General features: G+C 38.4%; 1 protein-coding gene across 1 annotated transcript; it reads right to left on the bottom strand.

The window, feature by feature from the left end:
- Nucleotides 1-990: 990 nt before the first annotated feature.
- VAPA (VAMP associated protein A) lies at nt 991-27,034 on the bottom strand. Its single transcript, XM_082295783.1, has 6 exons — nt 26,724-27,034; nt 10,123-10,275; nt 7,434-7,537; nt 5,311-5,391; nt 2,775-2,951; nt 991-1,808 (listed from the first exon to the last, which is right to left on the bottom strand). Exons 1-6 carry the CDS (start codon nt 26,797-26,799, stop codon nt 1,650-1,652), a joined length of 750 nt encoding a protein of 249 aa, XP_082151909.1. The 5' UTR covers nt 26,800-27,034; the 3' UTR covers nt 991-1,649.

Here is a 27,034-nt window from a genome sequence, read left to right on the forward strand (position 1 = left end):
ATTTTTTTTTTTAAAAAGCACTAAAAATCAAAGGCAACCAAGATAATGTACATCTTTCCAGAACATTTTTCTCAGCTACATAAGGTGTGCATATACCAAGGTCTAACACACTTAGCTGCACCACATCAAGTTAAACTGTCCAAGAGCATACACAATTTTGCTTACAGGAGTATACTTCTTCCACAATTTTTCAAGTTTACAAGTAATTCCCTGTATTGGATTTTGCTTACTCAGAAGTAGAGATAATATTTTGTTTCAATACTACTGTTTGTTTTTATGACATATTCAGAGATGAGGCAAGACATAAGATTAAGTGCAGGGAAGCATTTCAGACCCCAAAAATGCATTTTTTAAAACTTAGCTATACATGGTTAAAACAGGTAGATCTGCCAAGAGTTGCATAAAATTATTTCTATTTCCCAGGTGAGCAACTGAGCAGAAGGTGAGCAACTCAGCAAATATCAACTCTTCTGCATCATGGAATTCACTATGTGTGTCTGAATGATTCAACTTGCATTTTTTAATATTTGCTAAGACAGAATTATAAACTGAGTAAGTTAGTATATGTGAATTAAGTACCCTTAAGAAATCAAAGAATAATGTTGACTCCTGGAAGACACCCAGAAGATCCAAAGATGGAACAGAAGGTTGATTATTACACTCCTGCACAATCCAAGCAAATTGTTAATATATTGAAAACATTAATGTCTGGTATTTGTACCTGCTGGATATCCAAATTATTCTGTCTCAAACCAAGTTTGATAACCATCCTCTTTGTAGCTGAAAGCAGCCAGAAAACAGTTCATTTTTTTTAAACAAATGGAATTGAAACCTTTTTTTTTTTTCTTTCCCAAGCTTCAATTACAACAGTCAAAGCCAGAGACTTAAGCAAATAAACTTCAAAATAGCCATTTGTTACAAGTAGCAAATTACCATGAACAATGAACTTGTTAAGAATCCCCTCTAAAAGCACGACACACACAAACAGGCTACCCGCAGAAAAATCTGTTAACAATTTTATTTCTTTTGTCATGTTAAATATTATGGGACAGGACTGTTAAGGATGAAAAACTCTCAACAATGCCTCACAAGGAATAAGAAAGAAATTCTGCCATGATATTAGCAAAGTAAGGTAAGGAGAAAATTTACACAGTAAGAGGCACCATTTCCCCCAGAATACCTCCTGTCATATTCCTGAATGAGTGGGATTAGCAATCTAATAAATCATTTGTCAAGAGGTAACAGCAACAGATAAAATTTTAAAGGATTATTAAAATAACATTTACAAGACTCTGAACAATTCTCGAATTCTTATTAAAACCACAGAAAGAAAGAACAATTCTTTATTTATGAATTTTCATAAAGGACTGACTGTGCAACTGATACCTGCTATTGATGACTGAATGTACAATTTTGTCCAGCAGCTGAACAGTTTGTCTTTTCAGATTGTGTTTTCTAACCGTGCGAGATCATTAAAGGCAAAGCCTGTTATGATGCTGTACATAAGAACAGCCACTCGGGCTGTACTACCCATGATGTGGTAGGTAAACAAACCTTTTTCTGGCCAAGAGAAAACAAAACAAAAAAACAAAACAAAACAAAACAAAAAAGGAAGCTGCAGTTTTGCATGCTTCTCTCACTCATTCTTTCTACAAGATGAACTTCCCTAGAAAGAATCCAATGAAAATGGCTGCAATTACAACAAGAAGTGAAGGAAGAGAATTAGAGCCATTATCTCTGAGGGCCAAAGCTGTGGGCGATCCAGATTTATCCGAGTGCGCTACCTTTCTGAGCCTCAAGCCTTCATCCTGAGGGGAGGAAAAAACACAGATGGAAAAAAAATATAAATACATCATTACAATAGTAAAAACTGAACTCAAAAGGCCATATTTACTGGTGAATATTTAAATAAAGTTTCTAAAAAAACCTCAACGCATACAACATGACACCACACCAAAATCCAAAACATGGACATAGAAAACCGTATTTTAAATAAGGACCATAATTCACTAGTCTCTCTGCTTAAAAAATATTCCAAAAATCTTGGTAGGCCCAATGAAGCATCCTGCTCTTACTTAATATGTGTCAAAATTACATAGAAGTAATTCCTTATTGTTAATGAGAAACATCTGCTTTGTTTAGTCTCAATGTCATCAGGATTACAGGTCTGGATATATCATAGTTATTATATTATATATTATTTCATAGTTCTTTAAAAGACTACCACAGCCAGTGAAATTGTCCAAACTGTTCTGAAAGCAAATATATAGAAAAGACACATAAAGTCATATATTGACTACTGACGGGTCACTGAAATAACACCTTTACATAGAGGTACTAGAAAGTAGTGTTTGCTTACCTCCTCTGGCCAAACAATTGTTCTTATTCTCTGTTTGTAATACAAAATGTTACTGCTCTGGATCTCATTTACTTATTATTAAAGAAAAATAAAGCACTTTTAAAATGCTAATTTAATTCAGTAGCTTTGACTCAGACCTAAAGTAATAAGATCACCTTAAAGAGGACCATTTCATTTAAGAAGAAGATTATGCAGCTTCAATATCTCATCCATGACAATCACAAAGTCTCAATCACTGACAAGTTCAAGATATACATAATATACAGGACAGTAAAACCATACAGCGAATCAATCTTGACATTCTAACAGTTTTATCTACTTGCTGGAATACATATGTTTTGGCCTAATTACAAACCAGACCTTTGAATCAAGCAGAGTGAAGCCACTTCAATATAAATGTGGACACAGAACTTACTCTCAGGTGCCGATTTTCATCTGTCAGCTTCATAATTTCTGCCTGAAGTCTTTTGCACTCCTCCACGAGCTTCCTTGTTTCAGTATCATTAAGTGAAACACTATGTGGTTTTGGCATCGGTCCATCCTGCTTAGATGCGTTCAGTACTGGGGCGGATTTGCTTGCATCTATATCATTCTACAAATATCAAGAATGATTTGAGAATTTTACTTACCCAAAGAAAAACCATCCACAGCTTAAAAGTGAAACAATGAAGCTACCGATATAGTTCAACAAAGTTTATATTTACAGTAAGTTGAACAGACACACTGACAGTTCAGTTCTGATTAGCTCAAGTGTTTAAAAAAGCAAGAGAAGATTGCACTGTTTACCTGGTACTACACTCTACTGAGACACAAATTAATACTTTAGCTGCTTAACACTGACCCAGGAGGCATCCAAAAGAGGGCATAAAATACACCAAAGATCATCTGAACTTGGGGGGAAAAAAATAAAAGGAAGAAAAGTAATCCTGCAATACTAAGAAACAAAACAAAGTAAAACCAAAGCAGATCATGTCACAAACTCCTATAAAGTGTGTATGATACAAATGTTTTGCACTTATAACACCTTTTAGTGAAGGAAAATAAAGTGCTGCACAAACATGAAATTTAAGTCTCACAGCATCTGAAATACATATTACTAATTATGAAAAGTCACAAAAAGCTGTGAAAAAAACAGTACTAAAATTAAAAATCTAATTCCCACAGCTCTGCTCAAAATCACAGAATCATAGAATAGTTTGGGTTGGAAGGAACCTCAAAGAATATATAGTTCCAATCCCCCCACTATGGGCAGGGACAATTTTCACTAGATCAGATTGCTCAAAGCCTGATCCAACACAGCCTCGAACACCTTGAGGGATGGGGCCTCCCCAACTTCTATGGGCAACCTGTTCCAGTGCCTCACTACCTCCTCAGTAAAGAATTTCCTCCAAACATCTAAACCAAATCTTTCATCTTTTAGTTTAAAACCATCCCCCCCTGTGTTACCACTATCTGCCTCTGTTAAAAGTTGCTGCAGTGGGGTGTCCATGCAGCCTTCTCTTCTCCAGGCTGAACAACCCCAGTTCTCTCAGCCTGTCCTAATACGAGAGGTGCTCCAGCCCTCTGAGCATCTTCAGGGCCCTCCTCTGGACTTGCTCCAACAGGTCCACATCCTTCCTATGCTGGGGAACCCAGAGGTGGACTCAGGACTTCAGATGGGGGTCTCACAAGGGCAAAGTAGAGGGAGGGAAAATCACTTCCCTTGACCTGCTGGCCACACTTCTTGTGATACAGCCCAAGATGCTTTCTGGGCTGTGGGCACACACTGCAGATTCATGTCCAGCTTTTCAACCACGAGAACCCCCACAACACGGCAAGCCTGACTGCCAGTGAAGACTGAGCCAAGGAACTCAGTGAGTACCTCAGCCTTCTCTGTATCTGTTGTCACCAGTTCTCCCTTCTTGTCTGTCGGGGGGGTTCACTCTCCTTGTCATTTCTCTTCTGACATACGTACTTACGGAGTCCCTTCTCATTACTCTAAACATCCCCTGCCAAGTCCCAGTCCATCTGTGCCTTGGTTCTCCTGATCCCACCCCTAAACACCCCTAAACCATAGCCCTGTATTTCCCAAGTCACATGTCCCAGCTTCCACTGGCTGTGCATTGCCCTCTTACTCCCCTCAATGCGAGGAGCAGATCCTTGCTCAGCTATGCCATTTTCTGGCCTGCCTTCCTTGATTTCTTACACATCAGGACGGAAAGCACTTCACTCTAAGAAAAATGGCCTTAAAGAGTTGGCCCTAAAAGAGCGTAAAGCTCCCTAAGAGTGGCTGTAAAGAGCTGATTTTTTAATTAAAGACTCAGCTCCTCTGTCCCTAGGGACAGTTTCTTAGGAAAAAGTACAAAAGAAGGTAGTTTTGTATACCCATTACATTTCTCTCAGTCCATTACACACTTCATGAAATTAAAGCCAGAAAGTAGATAACTAAGTGCCTTGATATTAAATGCTCAACCTCTACATTTTTACTGTTTAAGACACACTTCGGAAGCTTACACCTGCATCTCACAAATTATTCTTGACCAAAAAAACCAAAAAGAAAACCAAAAAACCAACAAAAAAAACCCCAGACCACAAAGCAACTGCTACACCCCCATCCCTCCAAGATTATACTGAGATTGCATACAAAAACTATGAAGTATAAAAATAACAAAAAGATAGTTTTTTGGCACTGGTCTCCAATGCTGGAGTTTTCTAAGATGTGGGTGGACAGTGTTCCCTTTTGGACAAGATCTTGGACCAGACAGTACTTCAAGGTCCTTTAAACCTGGGCTGTTCTGTGATTCTATGAATCCTTAAAAAGTTATATACTGAACACCCCTCCTGACTAATTTAGTACAAATTCCTTCAATTCATTTAATCATTAAATCAAATAGGTTGAAAAAAACCTGAAATTTCTGTGAGATCCTACCAGTCAGTGGTACAGATCTTACAGTTTCTTACTCCTTACTTACCAGTTTATCATTTTCGTTGGGCATTTCAAACACACATCTCAATTTGGAGTCCATTAACTCATCAGGTTTCGCTTCTTTCCACTAAGACAACAATTAATAGTTATTTAACATGCTGGACTCATGCAAACATCTCAACAGTTCATAAGCTTGCTCTTAGCTCTGGCCTTCTACACAGCTGAATACCATGTTTACCCTCCCTGCAATTTTCAGACTTGCTTATGAACAATGCTTTTTGTTCACACTCACTGCTGTGAAGTAAAAAAAGCTAGAAATGGTTATTCAAGTCTGGAAATGAAAAAGAGTAAACTGAATGCAAGGATGGATCCATCAGAGGTTTGTATGAAATAGGGAGGGGACAATACAGTGGTTTCTTAACACACAATGGGACACAAGTAGCATTGGAGTCAGTTTGAAAAGAAAGTTCTAGCCCTATTAAGCGTCAGTAAATGTACTTCTTGTATCCCATCTTGGAAGCGCTGATTTTGAACAAAAGATTGAAAGACACCTTTTAGTGACTCTAGTGACTCTGTGTTTGTTCTAGAGTAAATTTTTTTTAGTTCTTTAAATTTTAGACTTTTAACCACTTTCTCCTTTTACTCCATATCATGCGACAATTTGGGCCTAGAGAATTTTTCAAAGCTGTTTATAAAAACCATTTTAAATTCTAATGGTTATCAGTCTATTTAAATAACTAAAATATGCTGGAATCTCTCTCCTCAACTGACAATTAACATTCAAAGCATGCACTTCATGTAGTTGCCTTAAATTCTTAGGCTCAGAGACTGCTCTGAAGTCTGCAGAAATTTTTCTAATAGGTCCTCTACTGTTACCTTGGAATTGTAGGTGTTACAGACTCAAATATTCAGGTTTTTCATAACATCCTTCCTATTATTTTTTTTTCCAGTGGCATTATTTATACAGTAACTTACAACAACAACTATCGATTTCCTGAAAGCTCCATGTCTCAGTATTGTATACCTGAACACACTAAGAAAGCAGTTATTTGAAAGGTATTTCTGAAGCTGGTTTTTATATCCTCACCAAATAGCCATGCTTCATTTACCACACATACCCAAGAGCTACTAGAGCATATGAAGAAAAACAAACCAGTTCAAAAAAGCAGACAGATGTTAACTTTCACGTCTCAAAAGCTTCACAAAATCTAGAAGGTTTTCCACTGCTTCCAGTGAAGAGTGATGCCACAGCAGTCTTTGCCTTCTTATAAGGGGACAGAGCCTAAACCTGAAAAGGTCTCCTCCTGGATTTCAGCAATTTATAAAATCTCATCTTTATCCTTTGTTTCCCCTCTCCTGCTCTGCCTTGAGTGAACATCAGATGTACCTGTGTAAACACAGGCATTCCCTAATAGTTTCTAGAGTTAGAAGCATGTGCAATGTTGACCTCTACCTTAGGACATACTTATGTGAGTCCAAATACACCCTAAAAAGCACATTCTGACAACTGAGGGCTTAATTCCCATTGCTGCCAGCCAGTAAAATCAGAAACGGGCACCTTACTTCTGAACTAACAAGCACAAACCTACATATCTTCTTTCTGGATCTTGCATCAGACCAACCCAGCCTAAGAACTAAAGCTACAACAGGTTCTATTAAAACAGAAAATAAATCTATCATTTGTCCTGTGTTTAGCCACTTGGTATCTTGTAGGGAGACACATCTTAGTCTTGAAAATGTTCTAATTCATTATAATCCCATTCAACATTTCACTTAAACACTTTTCAGACCAAATGAACCCATTTCAGACAGCTTCAGGCTTGTTGTTTGAATATACTCTTGATTCCTTCAAATTCAATCTGTTTATCCCCTTCAAATCAGCTGCGTGTAAAGGTATAACATGCCCATATTTTAACACTGAACTGATCTTACCTTAGACTCACTACTATATCCATTTAATAACCTCGAGGTTAATCACTAGAGGCAAGTTCTAAGAACTGACCTTGTATTTCATATTAAAAACCCTGAATCACATTTGAAGTCACACTTGTTCAGAGAAAATCCAGTTCTTCTTCAAACAGAAACTGCAAAAATGTGAATCATTTATAGCTAAGTCAAATTTTTTAAGAAAAAAAAATACAACAGTCATTTTACTCTGTTTTTACTTACCACTGCCTCCATATCTGTAATATTTGGTGGTGCATAGGTTGTTTGTACCATAAACTTGTGTTTACTCTTCTCATTTGGGTCATAGTCAAAAGGCTGCAGCATTACTGTTTCAAAGAAAAAAATAAAACTGTGACTCTTCAGCTAATCACTACAGCAAGCATGCTATCCACTTCAGATTTATTCCCCATTGAACAGACACTGAAAGTTAAAATGCAAAGGCAGTGCATACACTGTAGAAACAGGGACTCAGAGGTCAGAGACTGGTGTAGCTGACATGATTATTTCTCTAATTACTATAGGAAAAGACATTTCATATACAAATATGTACAAATAGATCCTGTAAGAGAGACAAAAAAAAATTACATCTAGGTATGGGGGCAGGGGGGGTAGGCTTGCAACTTGATCTACCAGAGGATGAGGACTCAGTGAACTACAGAGATTAATTTTTTGGCAGTGTACATACACCTGTCTTCCACAGAATGGGAATGCCAGTTCAGTATATCTTTATACAAAATTAAGAGAAGCAGAAGCAGTTTCAGAAAAATATAAGAAAAATTACATGGAGTCCTATAACCGGTATCTGTATATGTACCTATCTTACAGCAATGAAAAAGCTATAGAAGAGATACCGATAGAGCTAGAAAAATGCAACAGCAGAAGGAAAAACAGTAACAAGTAACAGTAACAAGCTGTGAAGGAAGAAAAGTAACATGCTATATCATGAAAAAAAACCACAACAACAAGCAATTGCTGTTAACAACAAACAATACATGACAGGATAATAAATAGTAAATTTAGGGCATCAAGGTAAAGAAAAACAGCTCTTACGGAATTTGTATTTTTGGAAAAAAATTAATAAACATGGCTGAAGAAGGTTTCTTAGTGATTCACAACTGAAAAGTGATAAATGATTTAAAAATGTCTGTGGACTTCCTCAAAATGACTGTCAAATCATCTCCAACAATGAATTTAAAAACTGGCTTGGGTCTGATTCAGCACGATGCATTAAACAGGCTGAAGACAGCTAACACTACCTCAACATTCAGTTTTGAACGTAAGAGCTTCAGCCCACAGTATCCTACAGTTATTTCTCTCTGCACAACAATGTGAGAGAAATCTATTTTTAATTATATGAAAGATGACTCAGCACTGAAAACACTCAGTTGAGGGACTGATGAGATAAAGTGGGTCACTAGAAAAATAATCTGTGCACTTATTTTAGCAAATTACCCAAAAGAAATTACATGCCTAAAAACAAAAAGATGAAGCTGACACTTTGGGGAAGAGAACTTAGTTCTGAAAAGCACTGTGGAGTCACTCTAACTCAACAACTGCACTTGAAAACATCTTGAGGTCACTGTAGCTTAATAACTGCATGAGAATCCAGTAATACAGAAATAGGCACACCAAAGACTTCCTGCTATGCCAACTGAAGAGTCAAGCAGTGTGACACTGTTTCCCTTTATTGGTGATCCTGAAGCCACAATATGGTTTACAGCTCCAGTACTGACTCATTTGAAAAACCAAAATATTAAAGCTTTAAAAGGATGATTTGCAACTGTGAAAACACACAGGATGTAATCCTTCGATCTATTAAATTCCCTAAAGAGAAAGTCCAGCAAGATCTTGACTGTGATATCAAACTACGCACTGGAAAGACCCCAGATATCAGATCAAACACACAGCTAAGGCAAAATGGCTGTAAGTTGTCATTGAAGATGAAAATAAAGAAGTTTTTGACTATTTGAATCTTAAACCAATTCTCAGTAAAATGATCTTTCTGAGTCAGTGAACAAGTACCACGTGAGTCCAGATGCTGGACTGCCCATGGTAAGCAATAATGAAGTTTTAAAGGGCCCCGTTCTACAGATCACATTAGAACAGAAAACTCCTACAAGGAAAGTTACTCTAAGGTTTTAATCAACCAAAGTTTTCTTGGGTTCTTCTTTGCGTCTTTTGAACATATCACCTGAAGACAGTTCTCCAGCTTCTTTTAAACTTGCCAAAGGGTGTAAGAATGTGAATCTGAAAAGCTCTGAGGATTGCTCCATTATTTCCCTTTTGCTTTGCTACAGAGGTCTCCAAGGATTCTAAAATAATCAGTTTTCTAGACCTAGGACATCTAGGAGTTCACACCTGTATTGCCTGTGATCTCTACAACCTGAATCCCCCTTCTTCTAGTGATTCTACCTCAAAATGGTCCAGAGAATGACCTACAAAAATCATTTACCAAATCTTAAAACTAGTATCTAGTCTTCCCATTTTCTTGAGAAAAACAACTAGCTACAATTGTAAACTAATTTTTTCTTAAATGCAATGAACTATGAAATGTTACATTTTAAGCACATCAGAGCAGCCAAGTAATGCTTCTAAACATGAATATAGTAGTCTGAAGCAAAGGTACTGTTAATGTCACTGCCCTTTTTCAATTTGCTTTTCCTCCTTTCAGAGAGCCACAGATAAATGTGACAAAGGCAAGTATTTCTATACAGAGGATTTTTTCATATATCATTGCAGCTCTGCATCAAGTTGCCATCACACTTATGAAGGGAATCCCTTTTATTTAAAAAAAAAAAAAAAGTTTTAAAAAGTTGACATACTTCAAACAGTCTTTAAGATCAAGCATTAGGGAACTTCATTAAAGGCTTTAAAAGCACTTAACCTACAACTGCGTGCTTTTGTTTTTTACCTGAAACAATTACAGATGATCCTGGGTCAATAATTCCACTGTTTGGCCTTACACAGTATCGACGAGGTGCTGTGGTCTTCACTTTGAAGCATACTTTCCTATCTGACGGATTTCGTAGTTTAAGATTTGTAGTTACTACATCTGTAAAGGGACCTGAAAAAAAGGTTGGTGTTTTTTAAATATACATGTATCTCTGAGAAAAAATCTCTTTATAGGTACAAGTAACTCTTAAAATATATCTTGTTGCCAACAAACTTCTAAAAGCAGGTTAAATCATACAGCTGTTAGGCACATACGTTGTGTTACATGTAAAGAGTGCTCTATCACCCTAGTTACAACAATATACATCACAGCAATCGAGAACTCTTAAATAGTACAACAGACTCAAGCTGCTGCCACAAGTGGTTCATACATGCAGATATTAATTTTACTAAATCATTCTTAACATTTGAAATACCAAGAAGGTACTGGTCATATGCAGAAGTAAATTTTGCTGAATTTTTCTTTAGGAATAGAAGCAACACATTCTTTGGAACTCTTTCAATTGTTTAAAGAAAGAAAACAGACTAAAATACAGTCACTGCTATATTTCACTCTATTTTAACTTCTGTTGGCTTCTGAGCTCCTATAGACTTGACTGAACAAGGCATCAATCTCCTCTTTTAAACTCAAAATAAGCAAGAGAAATGATACTCTGTTTATGCGTGTACTCTAAGTGATCCCCAGAAAAGCAGGTTGTAGTTGCTATATTTATGTATTCAATGCAATGTACTCTCTTAACTGTATTTATGTTAAACCTTCAGGATAGGAATTCCTTCCAAGATTGGACAAGACTTGGACAAGAGGCATAATTTCAATATCAAACTGCAAAAGCATATCTTCCAACAGAGATCACCTTCATGCAATGCCACACAGTAACAGCACAAAAAATAAGGTTCACAGCATTCTGAGCCGTGTTAATCTCCCTTACGCATTTGTCATCTGAAAGCAAGACTGCAAGGGCTCTAGAAAAATGGTACTCAGATAAACATGAAATTTACTCAAGAATATTTCATGTGTACATCAACTTTTAAGAACCTTATCGTTCTTTAAAGTTACACATTAAATTACTTCAAAATAATTTTTATCAGTATTGAAAACAAAACAACAACTTTTCCATTAAAAAACTACAAAGAAAGCAAACTTCAGATTAAATTGAATGAAAAATATAAGTGATATGAACAAGTGGTAAGGTACAACAAAACCACTAATTGCATGAGACATAGGAAGTCAACTCTCTTCTCAACAACTTATTGCAGAGAGGGGTCTGTACTTCCCTGAAGGAAATAGCTCTGCCCACCATCAAACATGTTATTACATTAGAGGGCTCACTATTTGACTGATGCTTTTGTTTCTATAACTCATTCCAAATGCTTGATTGAGAGAGCGTTAAACAGTCTTAATACAAAATACCAAGATACAAATACATAAAGACTAAAAAGAAAATTACTGACAACCAGAATACTGAGATGTAGATGAAAATGCATGTGAGCTAGATTTAGATTCAGTGAGGTTCTTTTGACAAAATAGGAACTGGTATTATTTGTCTGAAACTTCACTTCTAATCTGACTTTATATGGTGGATGAAATAAGTCATCCTCTCAATTCAGGCAAATTTGACACAGCCTCCAAGATTTACAAAACTACTTGAAAGTTTCCTGCCACTCATCTCCTGATGGCTCTTGCAGGATCCAGTTGTTTTTACTTATAGAGAGAGATCCAAAAATAACTCCCATCACCCATACCACAAACTGAACTAAAATCAGGCAGTGGAATACTCTTCTCACTCTAAGACTGGTGATACACTCATAACACACCAAACACATATTTTTTCAAGCTACACACACATTTTTGAGGAAGTTACTCTGGGAGTTTTAGTAACAACCACCTAAGCTATTAGTCATCTAATAACCACTGCTTTTGCAGTGCCCAGAGGCAAATAGCACCTTGAATCTGGCTTTCAAACTTGTGTGTTGCCTTTTTTTTAATTGCAACGCCAGGCCACCTGAGGAGCTCTGCTTCTCAATTTTGTCAACTACTTTTAGTAAGGACATTCTGCACAAAGGGAAAAAAAGAAACAGTTCAGAGGCTTTTGAAAAGCACAGTCATCAAGAAAAGGAGCTATACTATTCAAAATCAGTTTGTTTCAAGACAAAGTAGCAGTGAATTTATAAACTGATGATTAATTGGTTTTTAAACCAAAACAGAAGATGTTCTGTTTCTTTTGAGACGTGAAAGGTCTCCTCAAGCCTGCCTTTTTAAAGTGTGCAATAATGAGATAGGATTCAAAATATTCTTCAAATTACTCTGATATTTACTGTCAGTTTCAACACTTCAGATAATTATAAGAAATCTGCTTTTCTTTCCCAGGTACATGAATGCAGTGACCTCCTTTGCATTTCCTGGATACTTCACAAAAAAAAGCTTTTACCTTGGGGACATTTTTTAGAATCAGACATTTCTTTCAGCAGTGACTGAAATATTTTTCAAGGTCTAGAGGATGCTTTTGACAGCTTTACCTTTCACCTGCTTTCTAAAAGCTTTAAAGAAAATAGCTGTATAAAGCCTCTCAAGACTTGCAACCATCAGATTTAATAAATAGGTGGTAGCAAATTGGTGCACAAAAGGAAAAGATGACTGAATTTCATTGTTCCTGCAGAACCCAGCTGTCTTCATAGTTTAGTGGCATACCAACAGCATGGATCTGAGCAGGGACAGGCAGGAACAGATAGGACAGTAAATCAGAAAAAAAAATCATGTGATCTAAGTTAGCATGACATACCCTTCAAAAAAGAAACTGCAATGCCTGTAAAAGATTCTGGAGTTCACTGTTACACAAACATAAGCATCCCTATCTTTGGAGGAGTGGGGGAATGAAGTACAAGCTGGCAGTAACAGTCTAAGTGCAAAAGCCTAAACTATGACCTTTCTCATGGAAAAAGGTGGGGCAGAGGCAGAAGAACCAGGAAGAAGAAATGTTTTGGATCATATTACACAGACTGCATATAAACAAGGAAAAGAACTGGCAAAGATGGATACAAACATTATGCACATGCATCAAAATGGACAAATGCACACCCACTTCATCTCAGTAAACATTCAACTACACCAGGGCAGCATTATAATCTCAAAAATAGCATCTCACCTGCTGCTTGCATGACACTCAGGTCCAAGCAGGTTTTTATTTAAGCACTTAAACCTCAGACAGGCTTATGTCTAACTGTACAAACAGAAGCTGTGGTAATTCAACTAATAACTCAGGCTATATATCAACGTAACATGATGTCGAATGACAAGAGATCATTGCTTTATAAACCCATAATTTCAATCTAATAACCTCTGGAAATCAAGAGTTACTTTAGATGGGACAGAGAGTTCAACAACTCTCTTAGCTGTGTAAATTCAAGACATCAATTGCAGCATCTTCCTGGAATGAAGGTTGTGAGAGTGTCATTTTGTTCCAACGGTTTTGAATGGAGCAGTGACAACTCATGCTGCAAGTTTTCCCATCACTTTGACTTACGAGGGCCTTAGAAAAGAAGGACAGACACCTGCCTAATCACACTCAGAAATACCAGACATATCCAAACACTTAATGTGTGTGAAATATTAATTTCTATTTCAGCTATATTGCAGCACAGTCACCACAACATTAATGGCAGGGTTGCCTCTGGCACCTATGAGCTTGGACTACAACAACTAGTGGACAGAAGAAATGCCACAGATTCTGCAGAGCCAGTTTCCACTGCTGAAACACAGTGCCAAGTTTCCCAGCTTGCCACATGCTTGCTAGTTATGCTGTAGTATGACCGAAATACTACGTATTACTGGACAGGTAGGACCTGTACAGAGATCTTTTTCATCAAGTGTTATTTTCACTTCAGATGCCTGAAGGTCTCCTTCACTGTCCCAGCTTCAAAACCCATTCCTCTACCACCTGAGATGGTCAAACATCAGAGAAAAAATGATGATGTGAATATGCCTTCCTAATATGGGAAGGAAGCGCTTAGATAAACCTCCACAGGCTGGGGTACCCCTGGGAAAGGTGAGAGACCCATGTCAGTATGTCTAGTTGTTGGCAGTACAGAGCAAACAAAGCACTTATGAGAAGGGGGCAGGTTTGGTCAGCAAGAAGCTCCATTCAAAATTAGTAAGGCTGTCATAATGTACACACAAAGCCTGTCATAAAACATCACCTCTACCTAAAACTGGATAAGAAGAAATTATAATTTTATTAAATTACACTCAATCTTTTATAATTATAAGGCAGATCACTTGTACAGTTGTACAAAAATGAGCATGCATTATTAAACAAAATCAACAACATTTTATGGAACAGTTTAAGTGTTAAGCATATTGCCCTCTTCAATTTAAGACAATGAACTGTAGCTGTTGCAAAACCCAATATCTAAGCCAACTCTGCCAGAAAACACTCTAGTTCATGCATTGAATCAAAGTTTATTTAAGCTGTAAATTGGCACAGAAAAGCAATACATTCAGCTACACCTAAAAACAATGTAAGTACACATAAAAGAAGTACACAGATTGGCAAAAGTAATCCACACTCCTTAAAATGTCTTACAGTATTAACTTCAAAACTATGTGAATTATATGCTTTAAGCGGAATGTTGTATTTTCACAGCTGCTGCATCACCTTTGAAATTCCAAGAGCACTTGAAACATACAGAACACTTCAAGGCACCTTTACTAAAACAAACTTAGGGCAGTTTTCTTTCAGTGCACATAAAGTCGGGTTGGGCAGACAAAGAAAACTCATTTACTGCATTTGACAGCTTGAACACTAATGAATGAGAAATGAGTTCAAGTCAGCAGAACAAAAACTAACGGTGATATTGTAAATCAAGCAAGACAAATTTTGTGAAAAGTTAACTGACGTTTAGGACAGACCTGAGAGGAACAGAGTAAGATCTCCATCAACTTATTCTGCCAGAATAAAAAGTAGCAATGGAACAAAGAAAGAATAATTAACATAGCTCCATGTAATCAATATTCATATGACGCAATACAGAATTTTTAAATTAGGCCAAAATTTAATTGTTTTTCTTTCCCATCATTTGACATAGCAATCACAGAATGGTTGTGGCAGGAAGGGACCTCTGGAGGTCATCTGGGCCAAACTCCCAGTTCAAGCACCATGGCCAGGAAGCTTCTGAATATCTCCAAGGACAGAGACTCCACAGTCTACCTGTGCCACTGCTTGGTCATCCTCAAAGTAGAAAAGTGTTTTCTGATGTTAGAGGGAATGTCCTGTGTTTCAAGGCGTGCCCATTGCCTCTGGTCCTGTCACTGGGCACTAGGGAAAAGAGCCCAGCTCCGTCCTCTTTGCACCCTCCCCTCAGGTATTTTTATACATCAAGATTCTCCCAAACCTTCACTTTTCCAGGCTGAGTATCCCTAGCTCTCTCAGCCTTTCCTTACAGGAGAGAGATGCTCCAGTCCATCACCTTTGTGGCCCTTCCCTGGACTCTCTCCATTATGTCAGTGTCTCTCCAGTTCTGGGGAGCCCAGAACTGGAACCTGCACTCCAGCTGAGGTCTCACAGGGCCATTTCTGCAAAGCCACTTTCCCAGCTGGTCAGAGCCTTGCACTGCTGCTCAGATGGTTGTTCTTCCCCAGCTGAAGGACTCTGCACTTCTTGTTGAACTTCACAAGGTTCCTGTCAGCCTGTTTGTCCACCTACCAGCTCCCTCAGCACTTTGTGTATGCATTCCACCAGGGCCCAAGGATTTATAAAGTCCAGTTTATTTAAGTATTTCTTAACCTGATCATCTTCCACCAGTGGTACTGAAGGAAAGACATCTAAAAATGAGAAATACTGGTGTTCTGTGGCGAGTCAAAACTACCGTGACTATCAGATATAACATATATAGAAAGCACTGAATTACCCAAAATCAAATTTTATAGTACTTTCTGAAAAATGCATAGGTGACACAGCTGACACAAAACAAAGTGAGTGGAATGTTGTTTATTTCCATAAATTAATTTTAAGACATTAATATTCAGACCTCTGTGAAAAAGATCTGAAGAGAATATATAACATGCACTGCCAATGAACATAAGTAACTCCTTCCTCTTGAAATACCAGAACCGTGACCATTCAAATACCTTCTCCAACTGGAAGAAAAATCCCAACTCTAACAAATCACCTACATTAAAATTATTCACGGTCTATGAAGCATAATAGCTTCGGTTTCATGGATTAATACTTAAACATGGATATGAATGATCATGGATGAAGGTGAGAGATTAATAATACCTACAAATAATCATGGCTTTCAGGAAGATATTAATATATTAGAACAGCATTACAGAATCTTTCACTTCTTATTCTACCCTGGCACTTGAGAAATAGTTTTGTTTTATCATCAACCTCCACGTAAAATATAGAATGCAAAACAGGCTTTATTAGAAAGCTGACACACCTCAATGTCCACAATTCCTGAGGGCTGACTCCAGGCTACCACTGTTTACCAGGGGTAACATCAGATTTTATCTTATCTCCCCACGATGAGATGCTGTCAGCATTCATGCTCCTGATGTGTCTATCATAGATTTTTCTTTCTAAAAAACGCTGAGACAATGTCCATTTTTTAATCCTAAAATAGCTCATCTTCCTCTGTCAAAGGGGCAGAGCCTGCATATGGCTACACAGCTTATTAGAGGTGCTTGTGCAGACGCTGGCATGCATGCTTTGCTGGGGGCTGGTGTAAGGGAAATGGGAGCTGAAACCTTTTGCCTGCCATTCTGACAGAGAAAAGACAAAAATACAACATACTGACATTTCAAAGCAGACAAAACATTTCCTTACATATTTTTTCTGGATCAAAACTTCTTACTCACCCCAGCTTGTGACTGATATGTTGTTAGTAGCCAAGAAACCACAGTAAAAATGCAGTAAGCATCTATCTCAAGGGTAAAGTACAGCCACAGATCATTACCAGGAATTCTGGTAAAGAGAACGTTATCTTCTTTATATATTAGACAAAATACAGACTAAATGGAGATTGCCCTGCATTTGATGTTAAATATGGGCACTGGTTTCTTTAGCCTTACAACAACAAAACACCACTAGTAATAAGATGGTATAACACAGAATAACTTCATCCAAAGATATTATTGCTGGTATTTAGCTTAAACTTTAAAATCGAGCAGTCTAGACCCAATCCAGTCATATATGTCTATTCTTAATATTTTTCCCATTGAAAAATGCCATTACTAAAGAACTGTCTGGTTACTAACATCAAACGGATGCTTGTAACTTAACCTTAATCTCCATAATATTGTGAATTTCTTATTTGCAATTTAGCTTTACTTGATTACATTGTTATTCTTGCCAAAGACACATTAAGAGCATACTAGAATTAGTAGCTCTTAATTGTAGCAGGAAAAAGTTTTCAGGATCTAATCACAAAGTATTATTCATACCAAAGCACTGCTGAAATAATAAGAACAGTAGAAATATTTCAATGGTGCTAAACTTGAACATTTAAACCATCAAATTATCCCCCCAAAGTCCTGAAGCAACTAATATATATACATGCAACCTTTCAGTACAGACTTAGTTCAGTAAGGGCTATGTTACAAACCTTTCGTGGTGGAGCAACTATTCTCTTTGCTTGCATAAGGTAGGATAACTAAGGAATTTGACATTTACAGACATTCTTAGATTTCCAGAATACTAGCATATTTGATCAACGGAACTAAACAAGTAACTTTTCCCTTTCCTTTTACACTTGCTTTGTATTTAACTTGCTATAACTTACAAATGGTTTCAGTGATGCTGAAAAGCTCAGATCTGCTGTTTAACATATTCAAATATTCAGCAGCTTAAAATCCATATGCATCCTCATATAAGAAATCTCCCATTGGACACACCTAACTGATCTGCATTGCAACACACAAGATACTCTTCAAACTCTATAGCAGTAATCAGAACACTTGTAATCATCTCAGATGACAGCTGTAGTGACACATAGAAAATCAGTCTTTCCACAGAAGACCTGATCGAAAACTGTTGCCTTGCACTTTTCCCAATGCGCTCCAAGAACCGGGCATCAGAGGCCAGACACCAACATTGAACAGACCACCAAAGCGCTTGTGGTTTTCACTGGTTTCCTTGCAAGCAGTATCCCAACAGTGTAACAAAGTAACTTTAAAAATAAATCAAATTCACAAGTCTCCCAGCAGGGACAAAAGCTCACACACTTCTTTTAAAAAACCAAACCGTTTTAGCTGTCGGACTGCTACACGGTGCCCAACCTCAGCTCCCAACACAGAGCCTGGTCAAAACAGACTTTTATATCAGACATTAGCATTTTCCTACAGACAGGTCTAGCTGACACTGGACTGCCTCCCAAACACACTAACAGCTCACTGCAGTTTCAGGGTGACTTTTCTGTCTCTGGAAGCATAGGCTACAGGTCTCCATTTCCCGAGCCACTGAAAGCGAAGTGCAATCACTTCCTACAGGCACTCAGGTAAACAAACATCTGCTTCAAAGAAGTCGCATTTAGTCAGTCTTGTTGATCAGACAGGACCACAAACTCCACCTCCTCATCAACTTCATATCCCAGTCCTGAGCTGAGCCAACACAGCCACACTTCTCAGGAACAGTCAGCTCACTTCCACAGAAGCAGCTGGAGTACCAACTTGAGCTGCAACATAGATCGTGTCTAGTAGATGGCTAGTGGACATTCAAATTAAAAAATAAAACAATTTTTACTTTTTATTTTTTACCACAGTAGTGGGTCTACTATGTTTAGTGGCCTTATTAGCATCATAGTGTTAAACATTATAATGTTAAATTAACATCATATCCCTATGAACTAGAATTACTAGGTTTAGTTCACATATGGAGCAGTTACTCCTAAGTATATGATTTTTAAATTCATGGATATCCCTTCTTACGAAAAAAAAAATTAAATATATCTCAGTCAAGCTATTCTAATGTCTTGGAATGTAACACAACATACCTGCTGTAGGTTAAGTACATAATTGTGTACCATTAATGTCCTACCAAACTTTCAAGAACATTATAAACTCATGACCTAGGAGAAGCTTTCTAAAGTCCACACAAAACTAATAAAATTTTGTAAGATGGTATCTGATGAATTTAAAACTATTTTTGCCTACTTAAGTTTTAGAAGGTTGGTTCAGACTGACATGATTCAGATTCAGCTAGTTTCTAATGATCTAAATACATTCATAGCCACTTGAAGCAAATTCATTTTTCCACCAATCCTATCCTTTAGTTTAGATAGATATTCTTTTCCCCAGTGCTTACCTTGCTGATATATTTATAGATAGCAATCAGATCCCCTTTCAGTCTTCATTTTGCTAAGATTAACAAGCTAAAGCTATTCTACTTCACTTGTCTTAATAAAGTTGTCTTTGCACCATTCCCATTTGGGTTCATTTTATCTGACTAGGTGTTGCCAGGGATGCATTCAGATGAAGCTTCATCAAAGCTAAAAACCTTGACATTAATACTTTCCTCACTACAAAATTACAGTCCTGTATTCGCCCCATTTCATGACTTGTCACGTTCACAATAAACCCATGATTAAATACTAGTCATTAGTTTTACTTCTTTTTCATCACTTCTAAGAAAACATTGTATTATTAGCACACATCTTTTTTTTTTTTTTTTTTGCATTTATCACATCTCCTAACCTTGCATTATTACCAGTGAGCTGTACCAGCACACTCCCACCCACACCAAGGTCATTAATGAAAAATGGAACAGGCCCTCCTGGAAGATGTATAAAAATGTATTGAAGACAAGGAGTTAAGTTAAGTGACAGCCAACAAGGCTTTAGCATGGGCAAATCATGCCTGACTAATCTAGTGGTCTTCTATGGCGGACATCAATGGACAAGAGAAGAGCTACACATGTCACCTACCTGGACACCTGCACAGCCTTTAATATGGTCCCCCCCAACATTCTTACCCCTAAATTTGCGAGATATGGGTTTGATGCACGGTAGATGGACAAGGAGGGTGGTTGCATCCAAAGAGTTCCAGTCAATGCCTGAATGTTCAAGTGAAAATCAGCCACAAGCGGTGTCCCTCAGGGATGCATCCTGGGACCAATACTATTCAGTGTCTTCATCAATGACACTGACAGTGGAAGTGACATCACCCTCAGCAAGTTTGCACAGGACACCAAGTGAGCGACGCAGTGGACTCGCTGGAGGCAAGGGATGCCATCCACAGGGACCTTGACAGGAGCGATGGGTGGGCCCATGGAAATCTCCTGAGGTTCAACAAAGCCAAGTGTCAGGTCCTGCACACGGGTCAGGGCAACCCCCAATATAACAGACAGAGAAGGTCTCAGATCAGACTGCCACACTGTACCTGGGACACTGCATTTTATTCCATGTTCCATCTACCTCCATGTCTTTAATTATTCTTTCCACTAAGGCTTTGCTTCTTATTGAGGCCAGACCAATTTCAGCATTGAAGTGTCAGATTAAGATTTTACTCCTAGTAAGACCACATTTTGAGAAATAAAGGAGAGAAAAATCCTGATTTGACTATTTTTTTTAATTTCAGGCAAACACTTATTTTTCTTTTTATTTTTTTCCTCTTCCATGTTATTAAACACATGAAGTCCTACACCAAGTCAATATTCAGCAAACTATCTTAATTCACAAGACCTTACTCATATAGGAATGAAGTGAAAATATCTATTTTAATTTACATAACCATTTACTTCTAAATACTTTTAAATACTAAAATGAAATACGACATCTACATTGCTAAATAATTTTAAATGCCAGGAAATAACCTTATACAATACAAAACAACACTAAAAGGAAAAAGAAGCTAAGGGCCAAGATAACCATGCCCCAAGTAAAGTCTTACCACCTTAAGAAAAACAAAGTTAGTAAAATTCTAACTTGTGTTTATGCATTTTTATTTTCAACAATACTACATCAGAAATTATCTTAGTAGAGTCGTTTTGCTGATTTTTTTTTTTTTTTTTTTAAGAAATTACCTTACACTCACTTATCAGGTTCATCTGACACCACAAGCCTTGTAAACTGACAACTTCCAAACTGGAAAATGTAATACTTATCTAATTAGTCTGGGTTGGTTTTCCACTTTTAATACAGCAAGTTCTCTTCAGAAATCTTTTCTACTTGAATTCATGGCTCATAAGGGGAGCATGTAAAACCCTTTAATGATGGTCACAAAGACCTGGTTAACAAACATCTCCCAAAGACGAAGTCAGTCAGAAAGTGAAACATTCACAAACCACAGTCAAGTCAAAACAGGAACAATTTATATTTCCACAATGGAAAACTGGTGCACTAACTATTCAGACCTATTTACTGATGCAATAAAACAACTCCTCTCAAACCCCTCTAACTTTCTACTTTTCAACCTGGCCTTGAACAACAGTACAATGCTCATGAATAATAAAGAATGTCTTTATAATATTAATAAAAATGTCTTGTGGTGATCTAGAACACTTGCTTACGCTATCAACAAGCAGCATGAGTAGGCACTTTATAGTAATTACAATGCAAAGGTGAAGCTTTTATACTAATAATCATTGTTACACACTAGAAGAACAAGATGTGAGGTTTGGATAGTGTTTCACTGTTTAGTGAAGCAACAGCAGTATTAAGTAAAACCAAGCCCTATAAATTTCAGGTAAAGGACAAAACTTCTAAATCTTCACTGCTGTGTACCTCTGTCACCACAGGAAAATATTCCAGTACTAAATCTTAAAACAAATGACGAACTAGTTTTGCCAAAATACAATCAAACACTATAATACACCTGACTTCACAGATCAATATAACTCCCTTTTTACAAGGCAGTTTTAAATGCAGTCTAGCACAGTGGTAGATATGACTGTATAACACAATACCACCTCATAAGCAACACCAGGTAAAAAACATTACCTTCCTTTTTCTTCCTCAACATATTCCCACAAATCATCCTGTGCTTAAATTCTCATTAATACTTATAAGTTAAAGAAAACAAAATACTAACAAATACTACGTTTGAGCCATGAAACAATGGATAGAAGCATATGTATAGGAAGTGCAAACAATGACAAGAATCACTCTTGTATTTAAAAGAAAAAAAAGTCAGACTACATGTTGAATACTGAGTCATTTTATTGCCATTACGCAATTCTCAGCCAGCAAAAATATTAACTTAAATGGAACCATTTCAAAGTATCAGAAAGTCACAACTATATTAGTAATCACTTACAATCAGTTTTTCCCCCCTACACTCCCACTGTTTCGTTTCAAAAATGTTCCTGAATGAAGATACCAGAAAATTGACATCCCAATCACCTTTTTTTTCTCTAACTTATCTTAGAAAATTGGGACATCACAAATTTACTCATACTTTGAAGAAAATGAAAACAGGCATAAAATTTGACATAATCAAGATACACACAAGTAGGGCAGTAAGATCACATTTGAGGACTTCAAACTGCCTACACCAAAAGGCATCCTAGGCCAATTCTGGCAACAGACCTTGAGGGTAGGAGATGCATTTAACATTGAGCTATTTTTGCCTTTAAATTCCACCTTCTCGATTTGCAGCAACACATAGCCTGTGGCTTTCAATGTTACCAATAGCAGTGTAATGATTACAAAACAATCTACAGCAATATTTTGTATTATTTACAAGGTTGTCGAAATCTGCATTTCAGAATAAGTCGCAATACTTGAGTGAAGTGCTCTCTACCTCCCATGAAAAGTCATTTGAACATATACCAGCTGATAGTTGATTTTGTACACTGACAATTCTAGACTATGATTCAGATCAACAATCAGAAATTAAACATCCTCTGTTATACTGATCCCTTCTAGTAACTCAACCCATCATAGAAAACGTACTCCACACAGACACATTCCAAATTTTATTTTAGTCTGCTAAAGGAAAAGAGTGGCTCATTATTTTGAGATGTCTACAAAGGTAACATGACTGGACCTCACCCACCTGTAAGCAAGAACTTCAATAAAGGGTATAAATTTAGAATATTCAGACATTTTTGTAATTTCTTATTGCTAGTCAGACACATCTGAATCGCACGAAATTCAAATTCTGAACACTGTCTACTAATCTTCCAAAGCTCATCAAATCCACTAGTGTTGATTTTCAATTAGGTGTTACAGAAGCATGTCTTATGACTGATTTAAACATTTGGCGAAGGTTTCTAAAGTTTTTTTAAACAAAGGACCATCATCAAAGACCAACTTAAATACATGTTACATAAAATTGCAGAACTGGCTTCTTTGGTTTAAGGAAGAAGGAGTTTCCACAAAAGTGCTACAAATTTTCAAACTTAAAACTTCAAATGTTGCTATTAAACTACATGACTGCTTACAAAAAAAAGTATTAAAAAGCGTATTTACTCACAGGGAACCAACTCCAAATTCCCATAATGTTCACTAAATTAGAGCTACTGATAACAATTACATGTATGAGTCACATGAAGAAGACACCAGTAAGAAGCAGATGTTCCACCTTCCAGATGGGTTGCTTTTAACTGTCTTGTGTTTCAATTCTTCCTATCCAGTCCTAAATAAACTCCAACAACTTCAGATTTGAGAATTTAAACAAAATACATTAGAATACAAAAGAAAGCCAACCTACAGACGCAAAATGGCTGAAGAACCTGGGTACAAGAACCCTGAGGGAGATTCTCAGTGCTCCATACTGAGCGTCTGAAAGTGATACTACGTAGTTTATCAACTGCCTCTTGGTTTCATCACGTTTAAGTACAGTTTTTCCCTTTGTCACATTTGCACAACCCTATGAAAAATACTTACTTATATTGTGTTTTTTCTTAGATATTCCTGATAGTTTCAGAATCCAAAGAAACCTAACTACCACAGGGGGACAGAGGAAATTAACCACAACCCAAACACTATTAATGATTGAAATTTCTAGGACTATAAAGCACTATAAAAACAGGATTGCAATCTTGGACACCAAGGGAAACATGTAATGTGTTAGCCACCATAGGACATGTTCTTTAGAACTCCCCTTGAATCGTGCTGAATAAAATTAAAGGATAAATGTATTACAGACCTTATTTTTGCTGACAGAGTAAATTAGGTTATATTAATTTTAAAAAGCAGTTTCATCAGGCAATGATGCATTTAAAGTCTTGTTAACAACTCCTTCAGATAAGTACTACGTGTCTTTTAATTGAAATAGTTGTTTGTATAGGGGCACACTATCACATTTCACTGTTATCCTAAAGGTCAGCAAATCCATTGCAACTTCCTGGGGCAAGAAAACCAACAAAATTATTTGTTCTGTTCAAATCTTTAGACTTAAACTGGATCTCTGTTACATATGCACCAACAGTATTAAGTCAATAATAATAATGGATAATTGTACCAATAAAATAACTTTGAATAACCTGCTGCACTGAAAAAATATATACTTTTATTCTCTTAACAAAGTTTTATGCTTTTCCTACACTATGCTACATTTAATCTGAGTCATATATTTGCTTTCTTACTGACCAATTACTTTTTAAAAGGTGACACTCAGAATTCCCTACTGCCAATATTATATTCTTCAACACAGTACTTTAGAACTGGGTTAGTTTGTGGCCCACAAACCTTTTTAAACACCTCTAAATAATAAGCAGTTAGAAAATATTTATTGAGAGTGCACTCGATGCTCTCTCAATTGATAGCACTTTCTATAGTATATTACTGCAATAGTACAGTAATAGAGAGTGCTGCAGTCTCATTATGCTTCATATTTTGTTTTTGCTTAGTCTGCTCTACAGACATTTTCCTAATATATGCATTAGCCTGAAACCAAAGTTTATGCCTAAAGAATACACATTTCATGCTCTCAGTGCATAAACACACAGCACAATAAAGATCACTGACTGACAACAGCTTCACACAGACAGAATTTCTATTATAGTATTTATTCTATCAACACACTCTTTCACAGCACACCAATACGGCTTAGTTCCAGCTCAAAGACAGCTCAACATTTGCAGGCTTTGAATTAGGCACAGTAATTTTTTAATTTAAAAAAAAAAATAAAATCATGCATTTTCCTCCAACCTGTTCTTGCAGTAAGAATACAGCATACTGAAATATGAGTGGCAGCATTTTAACAACACAAAACCCAAGTGAAAATGACAAGTTCCTGCTATGGTTTTGACTCTGTGTATGAAAGTGCAATTTAAAAAAAAAAAGCTATCAAGAAATTAATATGCAAGGTTAGACAGATTTTGGGGTTTAAATTATTTGATAGACCAATAAAACAAGTATAGTTTGCTAATTTATCTAAATGCTAGGCCAGACCAAAGATATTTTGGGGGAATACAGTGTTCTTTCCTAATACAAACATTCATTTTTCTAGTTGTCCATTTGAAGATTTTTACAACATCATAAATTCCACTCTGTCCTCTAAAACAATGAAAAATGAGCCTACTAAAAGTGGAAAACAGAAGCATGCACAGGATTAGGCACGTACATGTGCTGACAACAGTCAGCAAAAATGTAACTTCACATAATATTAACTGTTTTTTTTAAAAAAAAAAATCTAATACTGATGATTCTAAATCCAAAAGGTTCTGAGATTTTTTCTCAATGCCCCTTACAGCTGTAAGATATCATCACGGGGTACTACCACAACCTACATGTTCTGTCACGTTTTTCTTTATGCCCTTGCCTTTCAACGATCACCCATTTTTGACAGAGCCCTCCCTTTCACATCTCATTGATGAGGAGAGAAAACCACAGACACACACGATACCAGCACTAGCTGGGACCTATTTTGACAGCAGCACGTCAGCGGTCACAGCCAGGCGGTCGGCACGCAACACACAGGACACATAAAACTTCCGAAACGCACACATTCCTTTTCCCTCATTCCCAGGGAAGACGCGAGCTCCCTGTTTACGTTCCGATAGCCTGCCTGAGACATGACAGCTTTGGGAAAAGGGCGGGGAGCCCTTTGCCGGGCTGGGACGCACCGGGACGAGGGCGCGGGTGCCTGGCAGAGATGGTGCAGAGCCGCACCAGCCCCGCGGGGACACCGGGGCCTCAACACGCCTGAAAGGAAAACTGGGACAAGGCCAGACGTGAGGGCAGCCTCGTGAAGCCTGGAACCCCGCAAGGCTTCCACCGCCCGCTCCAGGGCCTCTCCTGCCCGCTGCTGCCAGAGGGAGCCCGCACCGCCAGCGACCGGAGAGCGACACCCGTGTCCCCGGGCGCCGCTGCTTCGGGGCCGGGCCTACGAGCGCAGCGGTGACACGGCGGGGCGGGCGGGGGCAGGAAGGGGGCGGCCGATCCCACCCGGCACCGCGGATCCCCGCGGGATCCCAAGATGGCGGCGGCCGATCCCGCTCGCCGGCTCGGCGGCGCCCCCCATCCCCCGGCGGGCGGGCAGCGCCCGGCACCGCGGCCCGCCCGCGGGAGGCAGCGGGGAACACGGCGCCCGGAGGCGGCCCGGCGCCCAGGCGGAACGGGACACCCCGCCGCTGCCGCCCCGCTCCCCTCGGCCGCGCCGGGTTCCCCCCTCCTCACCTTTGAATTTGAGGTCGGTGGGCGGATCGAGCACCAGGATCTGCTCGTGCTTCGCCAGAGCCCCGGCGGCCGCCATCTCGCTCGCTCGCTCGCTCGCTCCGGCGGGAGGAGGGGCAGAGGGGAGGGCGGAGGAGGCGGAGGAGAAGGCGGAGGAGAAGGAGGAGGGGGCCGGCGGTGCCGCCGCTCCCTCACGGAGGGCGGGCGGTGTCTCGGCGCGGCTCTGCGGGCGCTGCCGGCGGGGCGCGGGCCGAGGGCGGGCGCTACCGCTGCTACTGCGCGCCCCCGAGCGCGGCCCCGCGCCCTCCCCGCCC

Source organism: Coloeus monedula, assembly GCF_965178545.1.
Source record: "Coloeus monedula genome assembly, chromosome: 1".
Lineage (NCBI taxonomy): Eukaryota > Metazoa > Chordata > Aves > Passeriformes > Corvidae > Coloeus > Coloeus monedula.